General features: G+C 31.4%; 2 protein-coding genes across 3 annotated transcripts; both read left to right on the top strand.

The window, feature by feature from the left end:
- Window positions 1–4321: 4321 nt before the first annotated feature.
- LOC130900704 (uncharacterized) lies at window positions 4322–15633 on the top strand. 2 transcript variants are annotated; one of them, XM_057811496.1, is made up of 10 exons: window positions 4322–4794; window positions 4865–4953; window positions 5011–5131; window positions 8742–9486; window positions 11023–11687; window positions 11771–12513; window positions 13380–13472; window positions 13540–13743; window positions 14814–14959; window positions 15245–15633. In XM_057811496.1, exons 1-10 carry the CDS (start codon window positions 4732–4734, stop codon window positions 15352–15354), a joined length of 2979 nt encoding a protein of 992 aa, XP_057667479.1. In that variant the 5' UTR covers window positions 4322–4731; the 3' UTR covers window positions 15355–15633. The 2 variants fall into 2 exon arrangements, with proteins under 2 accessions (XP_057667479.1, XP_057667478.1); XM_057811495.1 differs by having other exon boundaries at window positions 14811–14959.
- Window positions 15634–17410: 1777 nt separating this feature from the next.
- On the top strand, window positions 17411–26174 carry LOC130902343 (uncharacterized). Its single transcript, XM_057814420.1, has 10 exons — window positions 17411–17611; window positions 17666–17895; window positions 21046–21315; window positions 21374–21585; window positions 23030–23215; window positions 23266–23538; window positions 24119–24372; window positions 25285–25441; window positions 25636–25956; window positions 26010–26174. The coding sequence occupies exons 1-10, from the start codon at window positions 17411–17413 to the stop codon at window positions 26156–26158; spliced, it is 2253 nt and encodes a 750-aa protein (XP_057670403.1). The 3' UTR covers window positions 26159–26174.
- The last annotated feature ends 432 nt before the right edge of the window (window positions 26175–26606 follow it).

Below are 26606 nucleotides of genomic sequence, written 5' to 3'. Positions count from 1 at the left end.
TCAGAATGGAAAAAATTGCAAATTACTGAATGGAAACATTTCCTGACTTTTTACCAGTTTTGAGTATCACGTGATTTCAGGGTCACTTTCCAGGCACTGAAGAAGGTGTTTGGACGCAGAATTGCAATGAATATAGAAATAATAAGTTTTACTCACTTGTCTGAGAGTTCTTAAAGAATCTTTACAAATATTAGGAACTCAGTTAGTTATGTGACTTCTCAATAGTTCAGAAAGATCTGGCTGTCAACATAAACAGGTTAAATTATTATTTGACAGGTATATATTCGTATCTAAATGCAGTATTATGAGTATCAAATCTAAGTTGACGGAATATTGGAACACCTTGTACAAAAAACCCGTAGAATTTTTATATTGGAAGACTTTGAAATTGTATGTCTAATAGCAGATAGAAAAACAACAATAGACATTGTAATAATGTTTGTAATAGACATTGAAAGCTATAATTTAACAACAATTTCCGCTTTTTTTTTATTATTCCTAATCAATATTTTGAAGGTGATATGTCAATGAAAAAAACGGGTTTCAAAAATTATGTAATGCTAGATTCATAAAATACTAAAAAACATTATCGGCACATCTAATACGTTGGATAATTAACTATAATGTACATAACCTTAGTTTTTTGTTTAACTATAGAATTCAAGACAAAAATTTAAATAAATTATGGTTAATATAACATATAAAAAAAAATTATTTTAATAAACACCATGATATTATATTGGGGTTTACCTCCAGGGTCATAAACATTGTACCATCATTCATTTTCAAATGAACTACACCACTTTCCATATAATGCATTTCTTATTTCAAAAAATCTCTACGAGGGGTTTCTGAAAAGTTTCCTACCTTCACCTCAGCACTTACCAATATACAAGGTATTTATAAATTCATGCGACAAAATTCAGGACACAATTGCTCGTATGAAATTAAGATGAATTATCCCTATAACAAAACTTCCTCGGTCCACCTTTTTCCGGGATATCACCCTTAGAAGGTGGTGACTAAAATTGAGTTTTATTTTTTTTTTTTCTAAAATTTCAGTAAAGCTAAAAACTTGAAATTCTGTAATTTTCGTGCACTTGTAAAGGATTAACCAATGGTATTTTTTCCTGTTACATTATACGGGGGTGAAATTCGCAACCCATAATACGAGCAATCACCGCTTGAATTTTCTTACATGAATTTTGAAATAGAAAATATATTCGCGAAAGCTTCCAGAGATTCTCGTTGGAATTTCATCCATTTTGAACGCCCAATTTCTGTTTGATGATTTGATCATTTGAAATCTTTCACATGAATTTTGAAACACCCTGTAAATTGGAATGTATATTTGCGAAAGCTTCAAGAGATTCTCGTTGGAATTTCATCCATTTTGGACGTTTAATTTCTGTTTGATAATTTAATAATTTGAAATCTTTAACATTAATTTTGAAACACCCTGTAAGCTAGAAAATATATGAAACATCCTGTAAGTTAGAAAATATATTTGCGAGAGCTTCAAGAGATTCTCGTTGGAATTTCATCCATTTTGGACGTTTAATTTCTGTTTGATAATTTGATAATTTGAAATCTTTCACATGAATTTTGAAACACCCTGTAAGCTAGAAAATATATGAAACATCCTGTAAGTTAGAAAATAAATTTGCGAAAGCTTCAAGAGATTCTCGTTGGAATTTCATCCATTTTGGACGTTTAATTTCTGTTTGATAATTTAATAATTTGAAATCTTTAACATTAATTTTGAAACACCCTGTAAGCTAGAAAATATATGAAACATCCTGTAAGTTAGAAAATATATTTGCGAGAGCTTCAAGAGATTCTCGTTGGAATTTCATCCATTTTGGACGTTTAATTTCTGTTTGATAATTTAATAATTTGAAATCTTTAACAATAATTTTGAAACACCCTGTAAGTTAGAAAATATATGAAACATCCTGTAAGTTAGAAAATAATTTGCGAGAGCTTCGAGAGATTCTCGTTGGAATTTCATCCATTTTGGACGCTTAATTTCTGTTTGATAATTTGAAATTTTTTTGAAAAATTGAGATCGAGTCTTCAATAAATATTTGTTTTTGAAAGGGAATACGTCTATGCAAACAAAAGCACGTTGAACATTTCCCACACCCTATTGACGCAGTATAAGTAGGTAAAATGATTCAATTTATAACTCTAGTTGGAACCTGATTCCACTACTACCTACACTAAAAAACAGCAACGGGCGAACCTGCAACGGAAAACTGTTTCATCGGCCGCAAATGTGATGGCAACCCTTTTTTGTTATAAGTATGGGATTCATCAACTATCTGTCCCAAATTTTAAAGTTTCACTTCTATTTTCATCAAAAGTTAGTAAATCGTGTATATACTTCAAAAGTGACTATGTTAAAAAATAAAAATGTTTATAGAAATATAAAGTCTTATTTCTTTTTCAACTTTTTGGGCAACCCTCGTAACTACTATTGAAGTGTATATTTTTATTTAATATGCAAAGTAATCGCTTAAGGTAAAAATGTTCCAAGTACCATCAATACAGGGGATGTAAATTCGGTCAAAATAATTACCTGACCTCTCAAAGATCGTTTTAAATTCACTGCTAAAATGTGAAGGATAAGTTATTGTGATTTGGCCCCCCATGGGCACCTAAGGTGAGCCAGCGGCTAAGTCTCATGAACGGATTATATTACAGCTTCAGGAAACAAAATTATAACAAACGTAGCCCCGAGAAACACGTAAAGATTATATTCAGAATTTTAGGTCCACCACTAGAGGGCGTATTTGAAAATATGACATTTAAAACGAAATATTTTTAGTCAAATAAGAGATGAAAGAGAGTGGGTACCTTGTTATGAAAAAATGTCTAGTTCCGCTTAGCCAATTTTCATAAACTTGATATTGTTCGAAAGAGCTTTCGTCCATCAATTCAAAATATATATATTGTAAGAAATTTTATTAGCAACGTGAATGCTAGAGGGCGCTGTTTCATATATTTTAGATATTGTGATTTCTCTTGATAAATATGAATAGAAGCATAAAAGTTGAAGTAGGTCTTTGAAAAGTTAACTAAACTAATATTAAAGTAACAAAAACCGCATGTCGATATGTTTTTTCTGTTGGAGACAATATAATGTTTGGTCCGGACTTAGTGTTCTGTCATTATGCAAGAGCGACGCAAAATTGGTTACATGAATATAACATACCTAACATACCAAAACATAATAACCCCCGAATCTTATCTCTGGTCCGTCTAATTAAAGAAATAGAAAAAACTATTAGTTTGATATTCCAATTAATAAAAATCGTAGAAATAAGAAGCGCTGACATCTAGCGGCTGGATACCGAGCTGACAGTACTTAAAATGTAAATCCCTGTCAGCCTTCTTAAATCAAAATAATGGTAACATAATATTTAACTACCTTTGACAAAATATTTTGATAAAAATATTTTTTTCTCCAACCATCAAAAAATGTTGAAATTTTTGTACTATTTTCTGGTGCAAAAGGCATCAATTCCCTTACCGTACAAAAATTTGCTCGTTGCTTAGCAACACTTTTAATCCTAAGATTGAAAACGCTACTTTTAATCCTAGGATTAAAAGTACTACTAAACTACTACAAAAATTATATGATTAGTACGTCTACTTGACAATCGATATTTACCAACAATACCAGATATCCATCACTACCGACTTGCTATCGCTGTTATAATTAATAGGTGTTCAAATTTATTACCAAATTATTAACGATTTTTGAATAAAACTAACTTTATTTTAATTTTGACTTGGTTGGAGAAAAAATAGTATATATCATACGGACTAAAAGTGCCTATTTTTACTCGCAATTTTGCATTCACTTTTAATCCTTATAATATAATATACTAAACTTCATTCTTTACTCATTAATAATGTTCAATATAAAAATAACAAAAATATCGACTAGGTGTCCAGCCTTATTCAAGTTTTTGCATAACAAAAAAATAAATATTCTGAATTATGTCAAACTATACATTTGAGGATTATAATTATCTTTAACTAGATTTAACTCAATATATTGTTGTTTAATTTCTTTTGTTGAAAGAAATCTAAATGTTATAAAAAAAGATTTTTACTATCTAAATGTTTACAGTAAATAAATATCGCCTAATGGGTAATTGTAAACGTTGTCATTAGATCTAATTCCAAGAAGTATAAATGACCTGTCATGCAATTATCATTACTTTCTAAATCTTTGTGAATTCAAACGCGCCCACGCTGGCACCATGCGCCTGTTTGCCGATGCGTTCTTATTGGTGATTGGGAATTCTCCATGTGTCATGTCACACGCGCATGTGCTAAGAACCCAGGTATAAAGATTTAATAACCTCACGTGTAACAATTTTTAGTTTATTCTCAAATTGGGAATAAAGAATAAGTCGGAATTTGCATTCATTATTGGAAATTACTTCTTTATACCTCAAAAGTTGGTGTCGATAAATATTCGTGATAGTACACTTGAGTGTTAATTAGTTAGACCGAAAAATCTGTACACTTTCCCACCATAACCTCAAAACTGTGTTTTAAACTAAATAAAGAGTAATATTACGTGAAATTGGTGAATACCGGTTAAAAAACTGTTAATATTACTCAGTTAAATAAGTGTTTGTCAACATGCCGGCGTGTTTTTAAGGAATACTGCAACAGTCTTCTTAATACGTAAGAGCATATTGATTTAAGGTTATGGATATATTTCAGATGCACATTGGAGAGGATTTCTCCACATTTGATTCTGAAAATTTTCTGGTGAGTCGAATACTTATTTGCCAATAATTCCCATTGCTGTAATATCGTTCTCAAATAAATATTATTGTAGGATCCTTATCCATACGAGGGAACTACAACTGATTCTACACAAAGTTTTACCCCAGAAAATTATGAGTGGAATTCGGAAAAAGAACTAGAGTGAGTAACTGTTTCAGTTACTCCATAAGAACTCTTAATGTCTGTTATTTTTTGTAGGATAAATGGGGATATTGCTCTTGTTCCAGTATGTGATATGAATGTAACAATTGATACCTCACAAAATGTAGATGATTTTTACAAAGTATTGACTGATTTGCAGCAATTGATTAATGTTGATGTGAGTACTTAAACAGTTTTTAATGAATTTAAAACATTTTAAAAAATTTCAAATACATTTCAAATTGGTGAAGTGTCTTGTAAACTAGATAATTTGTTCTAATAGGAGATTGTAGGTCTTGTAAATTACTAGTGTTTTTGCATATTATGATATCTAAACTATTAATATGTTGAAGTGATTTGGAAAATATTTGTTATTGTGTGTTTGTGTGATACAAATAGTTTATATTATTAATTGATAATTTTGTTGATACACTGTTCTACAGCATACTTCATACATTCAAATTTATATGTAGGTAATTGTCTTATGCTTACTTGGACTATATGCTATGACTGGATCTAATCTTAATAAAATATATCAAACTCAATCGGGTTGAGTTCGGGCGACTGTGACGGCCAAATAATTACTTTTAATAACCTCTTTCTTTCCAATTATTTCGAATACTTTTTGCACAGATTTTAGGAATGCTTAGGATGATTGTCATGTTGAAAGATGAATTTTTTGCCGCTCAGACGCTGGCTAAAAAGTACTACATTTACCTTTCAATATTTTTATAACAGTCGGAATTATACATTTATCTAACATAGGTTCTTCCTTTGACCTGTATACAAACACTCATTGCTTAGACCCAAAAGCCTCAAACTTGGACTCATCACTCAAAAAAACTCTTTCCCATTCTTCATGCATCTAATTTTTATGCTCTGTAGACCAATGCAACTATTTAATTTTATTTTGACGTCTTAAAAGAGGTTTCATCACTGCCACCCTTCCAAAAAGGTGTTAATCACAACTTTGTCTTAGTCTAAAAAGTATAAATCACAGCACATTCTTGCGTCTCACAGGGCTAACTGGGACTAAACAACAATCATAAACATCAAAAAAATAAATTCACAGATGAAAAATTATAAACAAATCAGCTGGTCCTTGCAAATTTTAACTTGTCTCATGAACTCACAAGATATAAAATGCCCTAGTATAAAGAAAACAAATAAGGACACTATTATTTCTGGTTTGTAAAACAATGAGTAGGCATCTTAATGAGATCCTTTGAATTAAAGTGGATGATAGTTTATTCATGAATCAGACAAATGATAGCTTATTGTAGATATGTTTATATAACTTTGAACATTTTCAATACATATCTATCATAATTGATTAGAGACATTTATCAAGTTTATTTATTTTCTTCATACAATTTTAACGCTTCAGTAATGTAATATTGTAGTCTCTTCCTTAGTCTTTTTTTTTTAGTGTACAACTTTAGTTATCCACCTCACATCAGTTCTTTTGACAAATCCAATTTTCTACAGTATAATATAATTTGATAAAATACACCGATAAAAAACTTTTCTTCTGCTTCTTCCATTGCTGTTCAGACAAAAATAAATATGTTGTTTTCTTTTCCATTTTGATCTCATGAACTTAACAATCTTATTGCTTTTCAGCAATATCATGGTTTCATCTTCAATGTTTTCTTCTCTCATGGTATCTGAAATAGACCTTTGTTTTTTTATTATTCTGCCAAGTCCAGTTTGTATAGTGGCAAAGTACTCTTATTATAAACAATTCTTCTGTTTTTTCTGATTAGTCTTCAGACAAATTTAAATCTGTTGTTTATTTTATAGATTTTCTGCTGTATTTATACAGTTCCTCTCATAAACCTGACAATCTAATTGCTTCATCAACATCATGATCCCATCTCAATATTTTCTTTTGTTGTTTTTCTCTCTGTTTTCTATTCTTCTAAGTCAAATTTTCTGAAGTATATGTGAGTACAGGCAAAATATACTTTACTTTTTAAAAGTTTTCTTTTTTTTTCCACTTGCATAACTTCAACACATTTGTCAATTTCCTTAATAATGGTTAAATTAAATTAAATATCTTGTCTAAGACAAATATATTTGAATAATAGTAAAGTGAGAATAATTCAATCAGTAAATTGTTATTTCTATAGGACTACCATATTGCTATATGGTATTCCTCTTCTTGGTATCCTCAATTCAACTTTTTTAGTACATGATAAAATGTGTGCCCTTCCATTGTATCTACTTTGTTAAATAAATGTTTTCTGTCTCTGGAATAATTAAAAGATCTTCCTATCGCTTTCCCAACACATATAACTAGAATTTCTTGTTTCATGTTTCTCTATATCATAATGGGTTTTCAGAAATTGATATATTAAAATTATAAGGCACAAAATGGTGATCTCCATCGATTTTTTTCTTCTATAAATTATTGTATGTACTTTTTTCCAGTCTTATCAGTTCATAACATCTAAAGAAAAATATTATTTAATAGTTTGGAATATTTGAAAAGTTGATATTTAATTTTATTATAGGAAATCCCCTAAACATGACAGTAATTTATAGCATTCAATTTGCTTATCAAAATTATCTCTAAAATAATTTATTTGCCAGTACATACACAGTTACCCAACAAATAGGTAGTAAAAAGAAGGTACTAAAATGGTACTTTTATTGTATTCATTCTGAGAATTGCCTTTAAGAACAGTAAGAACAGAACAAGCCTAAAGTAAAAGCACATTTTAACTAACACTCAAGTATTGTTTGCATGCCCAAAATATTTATTATAGAGGTACAGTCTTAGCCTTGTCAAAAGTATTCAAAAACAGTTAAGTAGGTAAATTTTAGTATACAAGTGACTATTATTCCAATGAAAAATTTATATTTTTATAAATAGAGGGTTTGACTTTGCTAAGGTCATAAATAAATTCTGTTGACGTATTAAAATAAACCAGAAAAATTTATTTATATCTTGTTGAAAGAACTTCTACGATTTAAGGTAAGAGGAGTAGTAGTAAAACCAAATCAAAGGGTAGCTTTCCCAATAACTCTAACAAGTACTCTAAAATTTTCCAAACTGAAATAAAGACAATGCACGACCAAGCAGTGCCGAAAGCACAGTTCTTAAGTGATATGACCTAACCGGTAACACAGATTTCCATGGTACTCTATAAAATAATAAGCTCTCTCTAGTAACATCCATTTGAGAAAAGTTTGGTTTTTTTTACGTTTCTAAAAAATTTATTATTTATGTATTAGAATCTATACAAGAATTTTTTGTTTCCAAATTTGAATCCAAAATTATTTTTGTTCAATGTTTTTACAGATTTACAACATTACTTTTTTTATTACATATTTCTTAGTTTTCACAAACCTTAAAGCTGAGAAAAATAAATAAGAACCTTCTTGTTCTGTGTGTAACTATTCCTTCTAGATTTTCCTGACTAGTAATACCATTCAAACTTATCAATTTTGGAAATAACCCTTGTGTAAACAAAGTTATACAACCAATATAATTTGTACCTACCAGGTTCTCTGTTTGTTCATTATCTTTGGACTATAAACTAGTCATTCAATAAATCCTTTTCAAAATATATTTTACATATGACTAGTAGTTTACAATAAATTTGTATTAAGGTATGAAAGAAATCTAGCAATAACGAGGAATAAAATTACTTGTAATTCCAATTATTTCTCTAAAGTAATCAGCTAGTATAAATTCAACTTGTATATAACTTCGGTTGTGTATAAATTATCAACTTATGATATAAGTTACACTAAGCATCTAATTTGCTTCTAAATTTTAGCCCATCTCAGACTTCACTATAGAACCATTGATTAATTCAAGAGATGAAGCCGAAACTGATTTAATCGACGAGAAAGTAGATATATTGAATACTAGCAATTTCGATATAGCAGAATATCTAAATGATGACGAACCGGAACCTACACCTCCTGTATCTACTAAATCTTCGTCTACCACAAATAACGCTTCTAAAACAAATCCGTCGAAACCCTCATCAGCTTGCAGAAAATTCAAAGCTGGTGTTAAAAAGATAGATCTTCAAGCGCAAAAATATATAATAGATGAAGAAGAAGATGAAGTAGATGTTGAAACTTTATCAGAATGCGAAGAAAATTCACCTGTATTGGAAGCTAAAGATGTAGACAGTCTTTTTGAACAATTCGAAGCTACACAGATGCATAATTACCCTGAGTATTTCATTAAATCCGAACGGGTTATTAGTGAAAAATTTCCAAGTGATATTTTTGAGGAACCGTCTGTAAAGAAAATAAAAGAAAAGAAACAAGAAACTATTGTGAAAAAGGAAATAATTGAAATTGAACCCAACGTCAAATGTGAATTAATTGAAACTGAACAGCACAAAGTCAAACAAGAATTAATCGAACAACAGAAAGTTATACCTCAAGATCATGAATATGGCTTTGAAAAAAGGGACAATAGCAACAATCAAAAGAGAAAACGTAAAAGGCAAAAACATTCAAATGAAAAAGAGGAGGAGACCAGAGAGAACAAAAAGAAAAAAATAAGTGAGTATTGTTTTTATTCTTAATCTTGCTCATAATTTTTATTCAAGTTTTTAAAAATTAAAAGCTGTATTATGATAAATGAATCCTAAATAGTATTTAATTGACAAAATAAATTAGTATTTTAGATCATAATTTTCATTATTTGTTCCTTTGTCTTCCTTGCAAGTGATTGTTTTTGGTCTGCTTCTTTCTGGTAATATCCAATTTAATACATGTTTGGAAACTCCTTTTTATATGAATTGTTTATGAAATTGTACACATTCTTGAGATGCTCAGATTTTTTTTCTAAAACCCATAATTTCCTGTTCGCTCTAAATTGTACACATTACTTTTCTATAAATCCGATTTTGATATTAGTTGGCTTTTATCCGATTTCCAGTTTTCTGATCTGTTCATTACATCCTCCAAAGTGTTTGTTATATATTTCTTTTAATCAATATTTAATGAACCAATAATTTCTTCCCTTAACTCATGAGTAGTTTAATTAGACTTATTGGGGTTGCAATGTAGGAATAATATTTATAGAATTATATGGTTATTCCATTCCATAAGACTTGTTGTCCCACCCCATTTTTGTAAAATTGTTAGTTAAAGGTTTTGTTTTCTTGGGCACTTTAGGTTTTGATATAGATATAATTTATTACATGAAACGCTTCCAAAAGTTTAATTTTTATATGGACACTTGATATGTAACTGATTTGGACTTTTATAAGTATGTCGATTACAGATATTTGTTCTAACATATGCCAGAACTTTGAAACGGTTACATTGTCAAAAGCTTTGGTTAAAATGTTGAATATTAGATATACAACTAATTCACAAACTATATTTATAACATCAGGTGTGAAAACAATAAGTGGATATGCTTGTGAGGCATAATTTGAAAATCCTGACTGTCAATTTTTAAAAGTGGCAAAATATTTCTGAATTTAACATTTATGTTATAATTTTTTTAATGTAGTCACCGAATAATTTCTAAAAAAATATCAATTATGTCAACATTCTTTGCTTGGGTTACATAGAATAGAATCAAAATAATTAAAATTAAGAAATTAAATTACAACGAGACAATGCTACAGCGCTGCAAAGCTCCAAAAATTTTGGAACTAACGAAAAGATGATGATCTACTAAAACAACACATTATAAAGATAGTGTATCGCGTTTAATAAAAAATTGAAATTAAGTGGAGAAAGAGAGTTTGAAAAAGTTGAGAAAATATCTTAGAGGCCGTAACAATTCTCCTCTGTCAATTTGTATATGTTGTAAATTTATTCTTTTACATAAAATGATAAAAATTTTTCATCTTTAAACAAAATGATAACAAAAATATTGAAATTACAAATTTTCTTGCATTTCTGTTTGAAAAATACCAATTATTTTTTAATTTTACCAAAGAAAATATCTGCTGATTATATATGAACTTTTACCTGACCTTTTTATGATTTTTATTTTAATCAAATAACTTCAAAAAAGGTATAGTTGTGACACTAAATTTTGCGTGCTGATCAGATTTCACATTTTTTTTAATTTTACAGTATCTTCTATAGAAATTAAAGAGGAAAATGCTCCAGTTCATCCACCACAAATCTCCTCTCCTAAAACTGATATCGAAATCAGTCAAACTGTCAAAAATATCCCAAAACTTTGTTCGGTTACTAAAATGGTATCAAAACCTACTGAAATCAATCAAGAGAAAACTCAAAAACTATTGGAAACGTATCCTAACTCAGAATCCTCCGTCACTACAAGGAAACCTACTCAAATTGTACATATCGAGCAGAAACCCATCCATACTGTTCAAAAACTCAACGAAACTGCACCAAGAAGCCCCAACGTTACTGTACCAAACAAACAAATTGCTGATTCACTACCTCCGGAACTGATTGCTCGTATCAAAGAATCTGGTAAAAGAAAGACTATATCTGTGATAGATCCTATACCTGCGAGAAAACGGGGATATCCTCGTCCACACGACATTAGCAATCAACAATCTAAAAAGAAGATAAATAATAGTGTACAAACGACAGTTGACGCAATCCATTTAGACCATACTTATTGCAGTGTTGGTTTAGCTCAATACCCGAAAAATCCAAAGAAAGATTCCGGCTTCGAATCTGCAGAAGAAGACGATAGAACTGTGATTGGAACACAACCTACAGTCAAAAATGCAGATGGAAAATTAATGGTGTCTCTATTAAAGGTATTTACATATGCGATTCCCATGTTTTTGTTTATTTTTGTATCTTCTCGAAATATAGTTAAATACAAATTTCGTTTTTGCAGGTAAACACAATCCATCCAAACAAAGTCAACAGTCAAAAGAAGAAATTGAACCTGGAAGAATACAAGAAACGACGTGAAGGTGTTTTAATAAAATCAAGTTCATTGAATGGCTCAGCAAATAGTAGCGCAAGTAGTTCACCAATGCACGAAGACGAAACCACTAGACTTTTGAAACATCAAGAAAAATTAAAAAGAATGGCTAAGGAAGTCCTTAATGCTCAAGCAAAAGGAGATAAAAAGCCGGAATCTGTTTCAATGGTAATCGTACCTCCGCAACCAGTACAAGTACCTGTCGATATGATAAAAAAGACATTAGTTAGTATAGGCGTTAACACTGATTTTAAGAGTTGCAGCAAAAACATCGATCCGTTGGCTCCTGTTGAAAGGCTCGACGAAATCAAACCGTTATTACAAAAAGTTAGCGACAAAATCAACGTCAATTCACTAATAACTTCTGTCATCGAAAATATTCCCAAAGTTATCGACAGTTGCGATCAAAATCGTCAGGTAATGACAGCGATTAAAGATAAATCAGAACATGGCGAAGACAAAACTATTATATATTTACCGAAAAATCGGGAAACAAGAAAGACGTGCTCCGTAGAGTGCCAAACTAATATTTCGCTTATACTACAGACAAAGGAAAGCAGATATAGAAGAAGGAAAGAATCTTGTTCTTCGACTTCTTCTATTTCATCGGAAGATAGTAGAATGAGCAATGGACTTCCTCATCGCTATGATAGGTAAGTATATTTCACTTGATACAAACTCTAATCTGCACTAGGGTATCACAGGACAATGTTAATCTGCCCACTACAGCCTTAGAGGGCCTGCTAGTTTCGCCTCTCCTTCACTTAACAGTGAAGCCACGGGCTAAATCAGATAAAACCATTAAAGCCAAATAATCGGGAAGGTCACCTAAGAATTCTTGAATTGATAAAGCTAAAAACAATCCAATAGAATAAATGCATAGCATCATGAATACATTCAATAACCTCTTATCATGAATCAACTAAGATCTTCTGTAAGCTCCAAATGCATCTCTCTATAGGCCATTTTGGACCAAAATGCAAGTTCGCCATACCACACAAAACCACTTACTATTTTTTATGCAGAGCTGCTAGCAATGTGTTCAGGAGTGTTTCATAACCAAGCAATTTTGAAAGCACGTCCAAGCTAGCGTGAGACTGTAAATAACCAAAAAAAATAGTTTCTAACAGAAACAAAGTATCCTTGATGTAGCTAACAGGATGTGACAAGGAAATGAAGACGCAGTCAGTCTTGCTAAAAAAGGGGCGACTAATCCATGCTTTGGACCGGAGCCCTAGTGTGGCTTCATGAGATGCCATATCAATAATGAACTGAATCGATGGTTAAGATAAATTTCATCATCATGTTTCACTTTTTATCACATGTCACCACTAATTGAACATTCAATATTTATATGAGTGTATATTATTGATTTAACATTATATATTTCTGTCAGTTTATATTTACAACATTAATTTAGAGATTTCGTAATCATTCTATACTGAGGTGGATGTTAACATCAATGGCGAATTAATTCTAGAAACTGCCATTAATAAAATATGAACATTTTGTTTTTCAGAACAAGAATTTCAACAGACTCCAGATCCAGTTCAATATCAAAAAGTTCCAGAAGCTACAAATCTGATTATTCAACATCCAGCTATTCTTCGAGGTTTGTTATTGCAAAACAAACACGTGTTGTTGAATTTTTTGTTATTACTTGATCGTTTTCTTGTTAGGTCTTCCTCACGTTCTCTATCTCCGTCTTCTTCTCCTAAATATTCTAGAAGAGAGAAAGAACGGTTGAAGGAAGTAGAGGAACGTAGAGTTATCTATGTAGGTCGAGTGGCCTCGGGTACCACTAAAGACGATTTGAGAAAAAGATTCCAACGATTCGGACCTATCACTAATATCAGCTTGCATTCAAGGAATCATAGCTATTTGTAAGTTTCTTTTTATTTGTGTTTGTTTGTTCTACCTTGTTGTTATTAATGCAAAAAACGTGTAGAAAAAAGGCGTAAATTGTATTGGAAAACATCTTAAAGATCAAGTTGAAAGGGAGATCCCCATTCCAAGTCACCGGAATGTACTGGTTGTGGTGGTTTGCGTTTTGATTTTGCAAATTAACTCAATGAATAAAGCGTCATGAGTTGTGATATTGTAATTATAAAAAATCCACTTATTTGATTCGAAATATGGAAGTTACCGGAAAAGTTTGTCCGGGAGTTTTATTGTATTATTTTTGTGCGTAAAATCAATAGTTTTGGTATACAAGCGTTGTAAAGTGTACTTCAACACGCATTTTCTCAAAAAAAATCTCATTTCCACATCACCTTGGGGTAGAGTAAATGGAATGTTTTTTATCGTAGTATACCCAATTTGTCTAATCCATATGCAATTCACAATCCCGAAATTTAGCGCATTCTTCGTTTCGCTGCTGTTGATGAACCAGACGTATCAATCGCAATCCTCTTCGTTCTCCTTTTCGTCATATGTTTGCTCCTTAATAGCCTCCTTTGCTTCATTATTATCTTGTATCCAGTATTTCTGCATCCTTAAGCTTTCTGACATACCTTGTTGTATTTGAAGAATAATGAATGTAACCAATAACCTGCTTAATCCTGAATTGTACTCATGGGTAAAGGTGCCCTATCCTAAAGCTGACTCATGATCAAACTTACCCGACCCTGAACTCGCTTCATCCTGATCATGTCTCAACAAAGTAGGGTACCAAAACTATTGACTTTATGAAAAAAAAATGATATATTTTTCCAATATGGTGACAAAGTTGAAATTCGGAGAGAACACATTAAAATCTCTAGAATTGCCAATTATCAAAACTTCAGGGCAGCCCTAATATTTGGAACGACGATAATTGTTAATGTTGCTTTAATGAAGAACTTTTCATCAATGACACTATCAACTGGATGTCTTGTGTAATTATGATTCAAAATGAGCGCAATTTCCAAAATTAGTTCCTCTATAAAGATTTAACAAACTTTCTTTTAAGCAGGGACAATTATGGATTTGTTACTTTTGCAAATAAATTAGATGCTTATGAAGCCATAGAACATGGAAACGATGATCCTTGGCAACCGAAATATGATTTGAGCTTTGGTGGTAGAAGAATCTTTTGCCAGACCACCTATTCTGATTTAGGTGAGTGAGTTTCGTCAGAAAACAAAATATCTGATTATTCTATTAATTAAATGATTTTTAATGAAAAGTCTTTTAACGGATTTGACTACAAATTTTGTAGCTCAGTTAGAATATTCTTTATTGAAATTATTTTGCAAATCATTGTCTAAATATTAACACAAAATCAGTTTATAGATTTATGATGGGTTGTGAGTAGTAGTGTAAACAGTGTGTTCATGATCAATAATTTTGTCTGTAATGTTTTGATTTGTTTTATTTTTATGATGAAAATTTCTATTTTTGTAGATAACATGCGCGAGGAAAGTTGTGGATATTATTCGAGGGGATCTGCAGATGATTCTTTCGATAAATTATTGAGGGAAGCTCAAGAAAAGATGCGTAAACGCAAAGCTTGACGATTGTTTTTCGTGACTGTAGTAATAATTTGTATATTTGTATATAGAACAATTTTCAATTTCAATAATCGGGTTTATTATCTATTTTTTTTTTTCATCTTATAAAAATATGTGATTAAGATAAAATCCTCAAAAAAATCATGACATATTTTGGACCTTTATATGTACTTTTTCTATGTTAATTGTTCTGACGTTACTTTTTTTTCTTTAGTTACATTTTCCCCTACTTTGGGCTGTGTATTTTGTATTAAAGATAAATAAACAAATAGCTAAAAAGTCGTTCTGTAATTGATATTTTTTTTAATTTATCAAAGGAACCTCAGGTAAAATGCGATTATTTTTATCATTTCATTATTTGTAAATAGAACTTATTTAACATTTGGTAAATGTTGTAAATATAATTCTCTGAAATAAATCATGACTGTAATTTTAATTTTTTTTTACGTTCGGATGCAACTTTTTTCTCTTTTTTTACTCTACCATTATTATATGTTCCTTACTTTAGGTAAGATATTTTTGTTATAAACAAATCATAAATAAACTAATTATCAAAAATGTTATTTTTTAATTTTATTATACAAAATCTACAAAAAAAACCGTTACGAATATTTTCACTTTGTTTTACCGATACTAATTAGTACAGTGGATGCTCTTCCAACTTAATCCCACCTGTATCTACAACACTTATTCGACGTGGCTCATCAACAGCGAGTTTTCCTGCAGATATCCAGAACGTCATTTTATTGGAACTCCTTTATTTGGAGAAGTGCAAGCCTGTGGGATTAGCTACAACCGACCGAAATTCAAGATAGATATCCGCGAGCATCTCCATACCGCAGGCTTGCGCTTGCTAAGAGATCTGCTTTCTATTTCTCCAAAACGATTAGTTCGACTAATATCTAATGCAACCTAAGAGATCTACCAATAGCTACTTTCTATTGACATCAAAACTCGGATTATTTTCATAAAACAGTTCTTTTTCAGTCTCACCTAACTGAGTTTTTACCAGCAATCTGCACAGACTTGAGACCTTGTGATTTAGTCAGATTTAAAGTGAGATTAAAGAGATCACGTTATCAGGTCTTGCAAGCAAATAAGTACATTGATGTAAATAATCTTCATCAATCACACAGTACGCGTTCCTTTTATTTACTGAGCAGTGACGTCATTATCTGCAGCTTCGAAAACGTCACTGTGTTTAAAAACATCCTGCCACGAATGGTCTCTGACTACATTTATGGTGGTGTCATCTATCGCTCTAACGAAAAATAAGATGGCATTACATAATAATATAAAGAAAGGGAGAGGTATGTATAAAATATAATAAAATCGCATTTGATACCGCATAAAAACACATTTATAAAATAATAATGATAAAAAGATTAAATCCTTTATAAACATATTCTTCATGCTATAGTTATGTATCGTTTCGCCATCTAGTGTTAAATACAGAAGATAAAAATTACGATATGAACGATCCGGATATTCAATATTCCGCTTTTTAGAAATACGGATTTGCGATATTGAACTGTATGTTAAAGGTAAAACATTCAGTTGAGCATAACATACGTGGCTGCTCTAACATGACAAAAAACTTTATTTTCAAAAATTTCCTCTCAACTAAAAATGTACCTGGTGGTCGTATTCAGTGGAAAGTTTATCAGCTGGTACCTTAAGAGTTCTAACGCAGCAGCATCTATCACCTACTGAATCTTATCAGCTGACCACTTTTTCCTTGACAACTTTTCAAACAACCTTCGTACTCTGGGAACTAAACGAGTTATAGCCATATGATAGGATTCTTACTACCCTAATATGCATGTGGGTTAATGTAATCAGCTGAAGGGTTATTTCATTTGTTTTTTATTTAAAAGTTATACTCACTGCATATGCACAGTATAAAGAATGTTTTTTACTAAATCCCAAATAGGTATCCATAGAAACTCGAAACAAATTTAACCTCAATTTTTAATATTGATTAAATAAAGCTTCACTAAACACTAAACTAGAGTTATCTGAAGAATTTTGTGAAATAATAGAAAGAAAACTAACCTCTATGTCTTGGAATGTCCAAATAATTCAAAAATGGTTACCAGTGGAGATATTTAGTTATCAAGATTTGTACGATTGTTGTAGAAAATTGGTAAATGATTGCGATTCGCTAACAACAAGATTGGAGGTATTATTGAATCATTTAAATAATAAATCGTGTCAAAAGTTTAATTCCCATCTGCATGACAATGATTCAGAACTAACAGTACGTATAAATATCAATTGCGTAAACTGTACGCATTGACAAACCCACTTTTAGATTATAGAAGAAATAACTTTAACCTTAGAATCCATAGAAAAATCTTATTCGAAAATTTTTCCGCAATTAGTGTCTGACAAACATATTTTGGTAGCGAAAAAATTTCAAATGTGGAGAGAAATTTTATGGAAGGCCGAATTAAAACTAGTGTATTTTATTGACGAAGTTATTAATGAAATTGCTCATCTATTCATATATCACGGAGAAACTCTATTGGTTCAAACTTTGAGGTAAATATTTAAACAGAAACCGAGAGTACTCTGTTTGATCTCTGAAGATGATAATTCTTTATCGAAACAAGTGTTGGTGTAGTCGTCAGCGTACCACGTCTCTTGCGTGTTGAAACAGTTGCTTCTCAAACTGTTTGTCGAAATCTTAATTTTCATTTTAAAATATACAAAAGCAAACTTTATTTACTATGAATGGAGCCTCTGGTTACGTTTACCCAGCTAGCAAGCTAACGTTTGAAAGACGTCACATTTGAAGTTACTTTTTTGACATTTTGACGAATGTTTGGCGTAAGAATGAAGTTCTTTATATTGTTAGGTTAAATGACGTCATGTTTAGACGTTTAATGGACGTCAGTTATATCTTAGAACGACTTCTTTAAGACGTCTAATAAAAACAATTATTAAATTGAAAAAAACTTATATATATAAAAAAAATACATAAAATAAACTTGACAATTCTTAAATCATTATCAAAACAAAATACTTAAAAACATAACTTCTAGTTTTCCGTTTTTTTGGGATTATCATCTGTATCAGTTGAGCTAAAATCTGTTTTTTCAGAGGCTTCCTTAATTTTTGTTTGTATTTTGTGATAGTTGTCTATAATACAAAAAATTCGTTTTCGTAAAATACAAATCTGTTCTAACAAACCTGATGAATGGAGACATCTTGAAATATTAAAAATTTTCTAGTCAAAATTAGCTTTAAATAATAAGAGTTTATTGTAACTTTTTTGATTTTTATTGGGTGGCCAACGCACACGCATTTTGTGTGTCGTCAGCCATTTTTCCAACACTCCTTCAAATTCAACGAGGCCATACATTCGGAAAATCAAATTCAAACCCACTTCCTAGTCTTAGTAACTGCAAATCGGTCGATTTTTGATGTTCCACCCCCCATGAAAAAGTGGGGCAAGCAATTTTACATATTTTGACCCTCCTGAACATAAATATATTATTACTTTCAAGATAAGACCTCGAGAAATGCCCCAAATTTCCCCATTTTCCGATTTGTGTAAAAAATGCGTCGTTATTCGAGAAGTAGAGGTCAAATAAGACATTTTAACGTTTATATGAGCTCGATATATCGAGGTGGAGGGAAACTGGAGATACCGCAAGTTGCCTAGTTTCGAGGATTTTCATGTTTTTTATACGTTTTTTGAATATTTTTTTCTCTACAAAATAGTAGATACGGTGACTAGAGACCTCCTTCCAAGTATAGGGGTGCGAGGGGCTTGTTGTAACAGTAAGATAAGTAGTAACAGGCTTTTTTCACTAGGATATTATTTCATTGACCCGATTTAACCTATAAACCGCGCCGCATCATGTTGCCATAACCAGAGTCCCGCCGGCCGGTGCTGTGAGTGGAAGTGTGCACGCGTTTCATTTCTGCCAGGTAATATAAAATTGTACTGTTGTAAAATTTCGGTTTGCGTTTTTAATATTGACTAATTTCAAGTTTTCTATATTTTATTTCCATTCAAATTTATCTTACACAGATACCAAGAAAGAAGATTTGATAAATTGTATCATTTGTTAGGTGTGGGCACATGTAGGATGTGTTACAGGAGACATTATATCTTTTATTTGTATTAATTGTAGCTCAGATGAAGACTGAATTTAATTATATTGAAACCCACCAAATGTTGATTATTACATAAGTATAATACTTTGATAGATAGCTATTAAGAAAAGTTAATTACGAAGCATACCTAAGATATAAATAATTCAATTACTTACTGTGATTTAAAAGTGCCATGATGATTATAAGTAGTGTTTAACTAAATAAAACTGTTAATTACTTAATTTTTAAGTATTAATTACTAAAAAAGTGTATTTGAGTTGATTTTTGATAAGAATTACATAATACTTACTTTAGAAAGATGTCAATTTTGTTAAAAATAAACAAAGAATAAATGATTAGAGGTATTATTGTCGTTTTTTTTGTCGTTACTATTTGCCCCGGTAGACGTTACAACTTGCCACAAGCACGAGGTAAGTTGTAACACCGCAGTTCTTCTAGAAAATAATTGATTGTAAAATAATGACCAATAGTTGTGGTATTATTTTTACTTGATTTGGTAGAGGAAGAGTTACAGTATCCATCCATCTTTATTTAATATAAATTTAATCAATAGATCTCAAGATATATTAGTTTTAATGAAAACTGTTACAACAAGCCCCTCGTTCCCCTAATAATATAATTTTGAAACTTTATTTTTTATATACAAACGGAATTGCTGCAATTTGCATGGCATGGCATCCTTGACGGCATTGACAAGAAATGAACTCCCGAAACGTTTCCGAAATTTCACCAATTTTCGTCCATAATGGCACAAATATTACCTACATGTATCTTATTCATATTCAGGGAATTTATTTCATTCTAATGCAATGTCTCAAGCTTGTAAGTGTGAAGCTTTTAAACTTCGATCTCCCAATCATTTAAAAAAAGTATAGATCAAAATTCGAAAGAAAGAAATTAAGTTCTTTTCTACTAGAAAAAATTCAAATTTTATTCCAAAATTTATTTTCCCCGCGCACCTGCAAAGTGGTCAAAAGGATTTCGCTTCAGTATAATACTACACCTCCACAATGAATTATTGTTTTAAAAACAAGTTATTACGATGAAAATTTTGAAATCGATCCCAATACTGAAGATTCGTCGAATATGCTCTAAAAAAAAAAACAAAAATTATGGCTTCTTAAATGCTTAACAAAATGTAGTAAAAGGCTCATTTTTCGAGGAAAATCATATCATCATATCTACTATTTGTAATGCTTCAAAATTCCTCACATTTTGTACAGAGAAGAAAATATTCAAAAAACATGAAAAATTTTTAATTTGAAATTTGGGGCACTTCTCGAGGTTGGATCTTAAAAGTAATGACATATTCGTGTTCAGGAGGGTCGAAATATGTAAAATCGATCCTAAGAACGTCAAAATTTCTCACCCCACTTTTTCACGAGGGGGTAAAACCTCAAAAATCGACCCCCTGCCTCTCCTATGGCGAATTTCGAGGGGCTCCCGATCTCTAAAATTTTCTTTTGGAATCACTGCCAATATTTTCATACTTCTATCATTGATTGCCACTTTTTCTTTAAAATTCACTGTTTGCCCCTGCACTAATAATGAGGTTGTATGTTTTAGAATTTCGGTTTGTTATAACAGTTTATTAGATTTGTACAATAAACATAATAATACTTCAACTGATAACAGTATATGTAAAAATACTTGTCCGTATTTATGTTTTCCATTGAGAAAAATATCCGTAACAAGATTATTACAAATAATTGCTTATAAAAGAGCAGAATTATGTTGCCACAAATTGATAGATTGTCTATTGGAAACTTATAAATTATATGAAAATTCAGAGGACGACGATGATGGCTCTGACAATTCCAGTTTGGAAATATACATGTAAGTTAACCAACGTATATTCAAATATATATTTTAAATCAAATTTGGGTTATTTAAGGACTTTGACACAACATATGTCGCCTCCTGATTTAACTGAAATAACTGTTCCTCAAGAACAATCTGGGAATGTTCATGACAGTAGTAATTTCGCCAGTTTAGAGGAACTAATTTATTGCGAAGAAAAATATGTAATTGATCTGTTAACGGTGACGTTGAAAGCTGCACCTGAAATGTTGGGAAATGATGGAATTAAAAAATCAAAAAACACAGGTAGGTATGTTATAGTCCAGTGAACAACAGTAAAAATATGGTATCACTTCAGAATTCCATCAAGACGTATGGATTTGCGTGAAATTTTGTTCTATTCACCCCTCACTTCAAAATCTACCCTATAGTATTAATAAAACAATTTAAGATATTGTTTCTACACTAATCAATCAAATATTATACGTAAATTAATAAACACAAATAAATGTTCAAAACACGAAACCGAAATATACTGATTTAAGCATCTTCGTCTAAGAGACGCAATCAAACATACACACAGTTGTATATATATAACATCACCTAATAAATCATGTGACTGTCACACAGATGGCGTTGCTTTTGTCAAATCGATATGACGTTTATGAAGTACCAAATTTGTGTCAAATTTCATGACATTTCGATTGGTCAGTAAAAAGTGACAACCATTTAAGCGAAGCTACTTTTGTTATTTTCAAAACAATGTGTGTTGATTTATCATTGCTTCTTGATGAAAAAAATACTGCGTGTTGATGATTCAGAACAGGGATTGACTATTTTTACGCGTAATAAATCAGATTTTCGCGTTTTTATGTGACAATGTACCCATCACTTCACTCCGGAATCAAAACGATCATCATCTGAGTGAACTGTAGCCGGCGAACCACGTCGGAAGCGTCCAATGACACAATAGTCGGCTGGGAAGGTTTTCGCTTCAGTATTTTGGGATGCGCATGGAAAATTGTTCATCGACTATCTCCAAAAGGAAGAGAGAGTTAATTGCGAATACTACATTGAGTTGTTGGATCGTTTGATTGCAAAAATCAAGGAAAAACAGCTTCATATGTCTAAGAAAACACCACTTCTTCACCAAGTCAAAACACCGACTCACAAAACGATGATGGCTTCTGAAAAAAAATGTTCGTCGGTAAAAAATTTTTTGGAAAAATCTCTTAGGTAATCATACGACTCATTGAGTGCTGTGTTATATATATGTATAAAATATTTTGATAGAATTTGAAAGTAGACGAAAAACATTAAATTTTTAACTGTCTGTAAAAAAGTTAATTCAAAAATCAGAAGAGACCTAAAATCGACATTCAAAACTTGTGAGGTTATGCTAGGACTTATTATATCGGATGCTTCAAAACGTGTGAGTTATATCACTGCGTTAAAAATCACCAAATAATCATATGTCTATAACGCAAATTTCGAAAATGCGGCAGCAGCTAAATACTTTTATGGCTGTCTTGACTGCTCAATAGAGAAGAACGTTCCACAAACTTTGATTGGCTAAACCTTGATCTATGCTTCACAATTATGATTGTTTGGTGATTTTTAATCGATTTTTTTCGCTTAATGCAGTGATATAACTCGCATGCGAACGTTTTGAAACATCCTTGATACTTATTTATAATTACAAGTACACACCGAGAACTTCGAAATGTATTGAATGAATGAATTCTTTTAGGAATAAATAAAATAAGTCCGAAAGCACGCGACAAAGTTTTAGAATACTACGAACAAGTCTTATGGGGAGAAGTAGGTAATTTTTTAGAACACATCGTATTATGGTGGTCTTCTTCTCCTCTATCTGCAAGATCTCCTCATTCTAGCGAACATCTACGAGAATGGATAATACAATTCATACCATTAGGTGATTTGATATACTCAAATAAATGAAGAATACATTCATTTTTATTTCAGCCGATGTATCTCCTGTGGTTTTGTCATCTTTAGCTAGCCTAGCGGATGCTTTAGGCGTTCACGTCGCGTCTACATCGTGGGATCAATATTTTAGATTAGCTCTGGTCGCTTCTAATAAACCTTGTAATAGAGAAACTGGTAAATTATTCGCTAATGCACTACAAGATCTCGTTATGTTGTGTAATCAGTGTGAATCTACACCTGATTGGATTGTCGGTGCACCTTTAGATGAGTTACCACTTGTCGAACAGATTCCCATTTTACACAGACTAGGTAATGTAAGGTTTATTAATCATTGTAAAATAGTAATACTGGAACGCGGGCCAGGTAGGGTATAGTCATAAATATAAAAAGAAGGAGAATCGTGCTTGACAAGGGATGTCAATCAAGCAATCTAAGAAAACAGTTGATCAACGTCAAAATGTCCGCCGTGGGATAAACATTTAATTTTCCGTGCTAATCTTTCTTATTTTTTCCGATAGTGAGAGTTATTTCTTTTGGTTTGTTAAGAGGACTCTATAGAATCAACCCACATTTCTTGGAGGAAATTTCTCATTTCTTTATGTAACAACTCTCTAAGAAGTGATTTCACAAAATAACTGGAAATGATAAGGTCCAGAATTCAACAGATAAATTCGCAAGCCGCAAAACTTACAGCAACCGCATTTGTTTACCCCATTTTCAAATAGGGGCTGATTTTGACAATTCTTTAGATTACACAATTCCAAATTAATATTTCCTGCTACATAATATATAAGTAATGCTATATTTCCATTCAATTTCATCTTAAAACATCTGTTAACAATAACTTGATAAATTCCAATGTCTAACTGTGACATATTTTGATTTTTAGATCACTCCATACACACTACGAGATCGTGGTGTATCAACGAATGCAAAAAATTAGTGAACGCTTGGAACGTAAGCGCGTTTTTCGCTGTGATTCACGAGGACATCGTCAATTGCCTTAACCAACTCAATAACCTAAAACTTGCCGATCATACAAATGAAATTCAGAAAGGGAATTTGGGGGTGCACGTAGAAGTATGCGCACTTATGAGAGCGAAATTGGTGTCGGAAGTCAAAGTGAATTTTGATAAATTGAAGGTAGGATCACACGGATCAAAGATATCTATTTGACAGTTTTTTTTTGAACAGCACTTGTCAAGACCACGGGATTTAATTTGGCGTTTATGTGTAAACCCTTTTATAAGTGATCTATCAGTGGATGTACAAGGCGACTTATGGGGGAGTAGAACTGGTCTGAATACCACGAGAATTAATCTTTGGAATACTGACTTGCTTATGTGTAACCGGAGTCATGAGAACATGCCCAACAGCTGCAGTATAAAGGAATCTTAATAATCTTCCATAATATATTATTGGAAAGCGTGGCAGGGAAAAACTCATCCAGAATTTCAGGGAAAAAGTCTCAAAGGATAAACCCTCAAATCACAATTTACTTCAGGAACTTCTCGGTGCATCGCCGCCTCAATGGACATTTGAAGACGCCAGATTCAGCAAAGAGTTGATCGTGAAAATTCTTTTAAGTTGAGGTCGAAACCTCTATCCACGTTCTCTCTAAGTTTGAAAGACTATGGAACTCCTGAACTTTCTAAAATGAGTGGGATTGATAGATCAGAAGTAAACATTGAGTACGAGACCAAGAAAAAAGAACTAGATCCTTTGAGTTGCAGTGAGCCTACATGACACCATAAGTACAACAAAGATTATACATTTTGGTTGTATGTTTTAAGAAACTGAGAAAGTATGTCTTACTTTGAAGGCGATCAACTCCATTTTTACTTTTGTTTGCAATCAAATAATTTATTATATAATTTGAACATACCTCGTATTATATAAATATTAAGGTTGATTTTATGTTTTAGGAAATCTCGAAAGAAATAGAATATTCTTTACTCTAAATTCGATTAATTAAATTTTAAATTTAATAAAATAATTGATCATATTTTTTTAAAACACCTCGTATTATACATTATGGTTGATTGTATGTTTTAGGAAACTGCGAAAGAATGTGTGGATGGCTTGGCTACCGTATGTAGAACAATATGTCTTGCTAATTTACAGATGATATTTCCATCCAGTTTTTATTGGAAAAAGACTGGTATCCAAATTCTTCCTGAACAACCAAGTTCATTTGTCACCAAATATTTAGGTTATTACATATTTATTTTATTAATCACGGTTATGGTTTTTCGAGATGAAAACAATTTTTTAAGAAACACTAACGTAGATATATTGTATAAAATACGAAATAGTGAACTGAACAAAGTTTTGAAATACACTACATTAATGATTAAAATATTTGAGATGAACATTCAAAATGATTCTTATCGCCATTTATTTTAGATCGAGTCTTGGTACCAGTACTCGACGCAACCGAGGATCACTTGATAGCCAACATGATCCTAACCTTAATTTGCGAATGTTGGTTAGATCACATTTATATAAATAAAATAAAATTTAGTCATTATGGGGCTCATCAATTACTATGCGATTTTAGATACATAATATTGTGGTTAACAGACCGCGCGAATTTAAGTGATACAATGAGAAAGAAATTACTAAAAAACGAAGTATTGAAAAGGTGCGAAGGAGTAGGGAGATTGTTGTTAAGGAGACCGGGAGAGAGGATACAAATGGCGGATAAGAATAAGACGACATCTATACGTACGTACAAATACTATGTTATCTTATTTCGAAATTCATTCAATTTATTTTAGATGTTGAAGATTCTGGTGGAGAAGAGGATGGGGAACTAATGCCGGCAGAAATGTACGTGCCTAATCAAGAGAAGTGGTTGGAATTGAGAGCTATAAAAAAGAAGACGATTCTATTTCCAATTCCAATTTGTTGTGGACAAATACAATAAAACAATATATAATAAATTTTGTTTTCATTATTCGAATTACAATATGTTGAAAAATTATTATTTAGATGTAAATCATTCGTCTTTATTTCAAGAATTGTGTGGGTTATGTTAGCGTTCAGCTGAACGCACTCGTTTCAAACAAACTAGGTAAGCGCAGTTGTCACACTTTAACGCCCATACATAAAAATTTCGTATTTTGTGAATTATTTTGCATAGGATGTAGTGAAACCGCATACTGGTCTTAATTTTCTCAATTTATTAATAATACAATGAAAAAAAATTGAAGGTACTGTAGTATTTGACATCCATAATCATATTTGCAAAAAACCTTCCATTTTAATCATTTTAAACCTGGTAAAATATTAAGTAGAATTGACAACACTGTTTTAGCAAATACTGACAATCAATTTGCGAACAATTGTAGGGATGCCAAACAAAGGAATTTTTT

Source organism: Diorhabda carinulata, chromosome X (assembly GCF_026250575.1).
Source record: "Diorhabda carinulata isolate Delta chromosome X, icDioCari1.1, whole genome shotgun sequence".
In the NCBI taxonomy this organism is placed as follows: Eukaryota; Metazoa; Arthropoda; class Insecta; order Coleoptera; family Chrysomelidae; genus Diorhabda; species Diorhabda carinulata.
Note: the sequence above shows the minus strand (reverse complement) of the source record. Positions and strands in the feature narration are given on the sequence as shown.

Coding starts and splice junctions, on each gene's coding strand:
- LOC130900704 (XM_057811495.1), top strand. CDS start 4,732: ATGGATATATTTCAGATGCACATTGGAGAGGATTTCTCCACATTTGAT. Junction 4,954..5,010: donor AATTCGGAAAAAGAACTAGA/GTGAGTAACTGT, acceptor TATTTTTTGTAG/GATAAATGGGGATATTGCTC. Junction 11,688..11,770: donor TAATGGTGTCTCTATTAAAG/GTATTTACATAT, acceptor TCGTTTTTGCAG/GTAAACACAATCCATCCAAA.
- LOC130902343 (XM_057814420.1), top strand. CDS start 17,411: ATGTCTTGGAATGTCCAAATAATTCAAAAATGGTTACCAGTGGAGATA. Junction 17,612..17,665: donor ACAATGATTCAGAACTAACA/GTACGTATAAAT, acceptor ACCCACTTTTAG/ATTATAGAAGAAATAACTTT. Junction 24,373..25,284: donor TGAATTTTGATAAATTGAAG/GTAGGATCACAC, acceptor TGTATGTTTTAG/GAAACTGCGAAAGAATGTGT.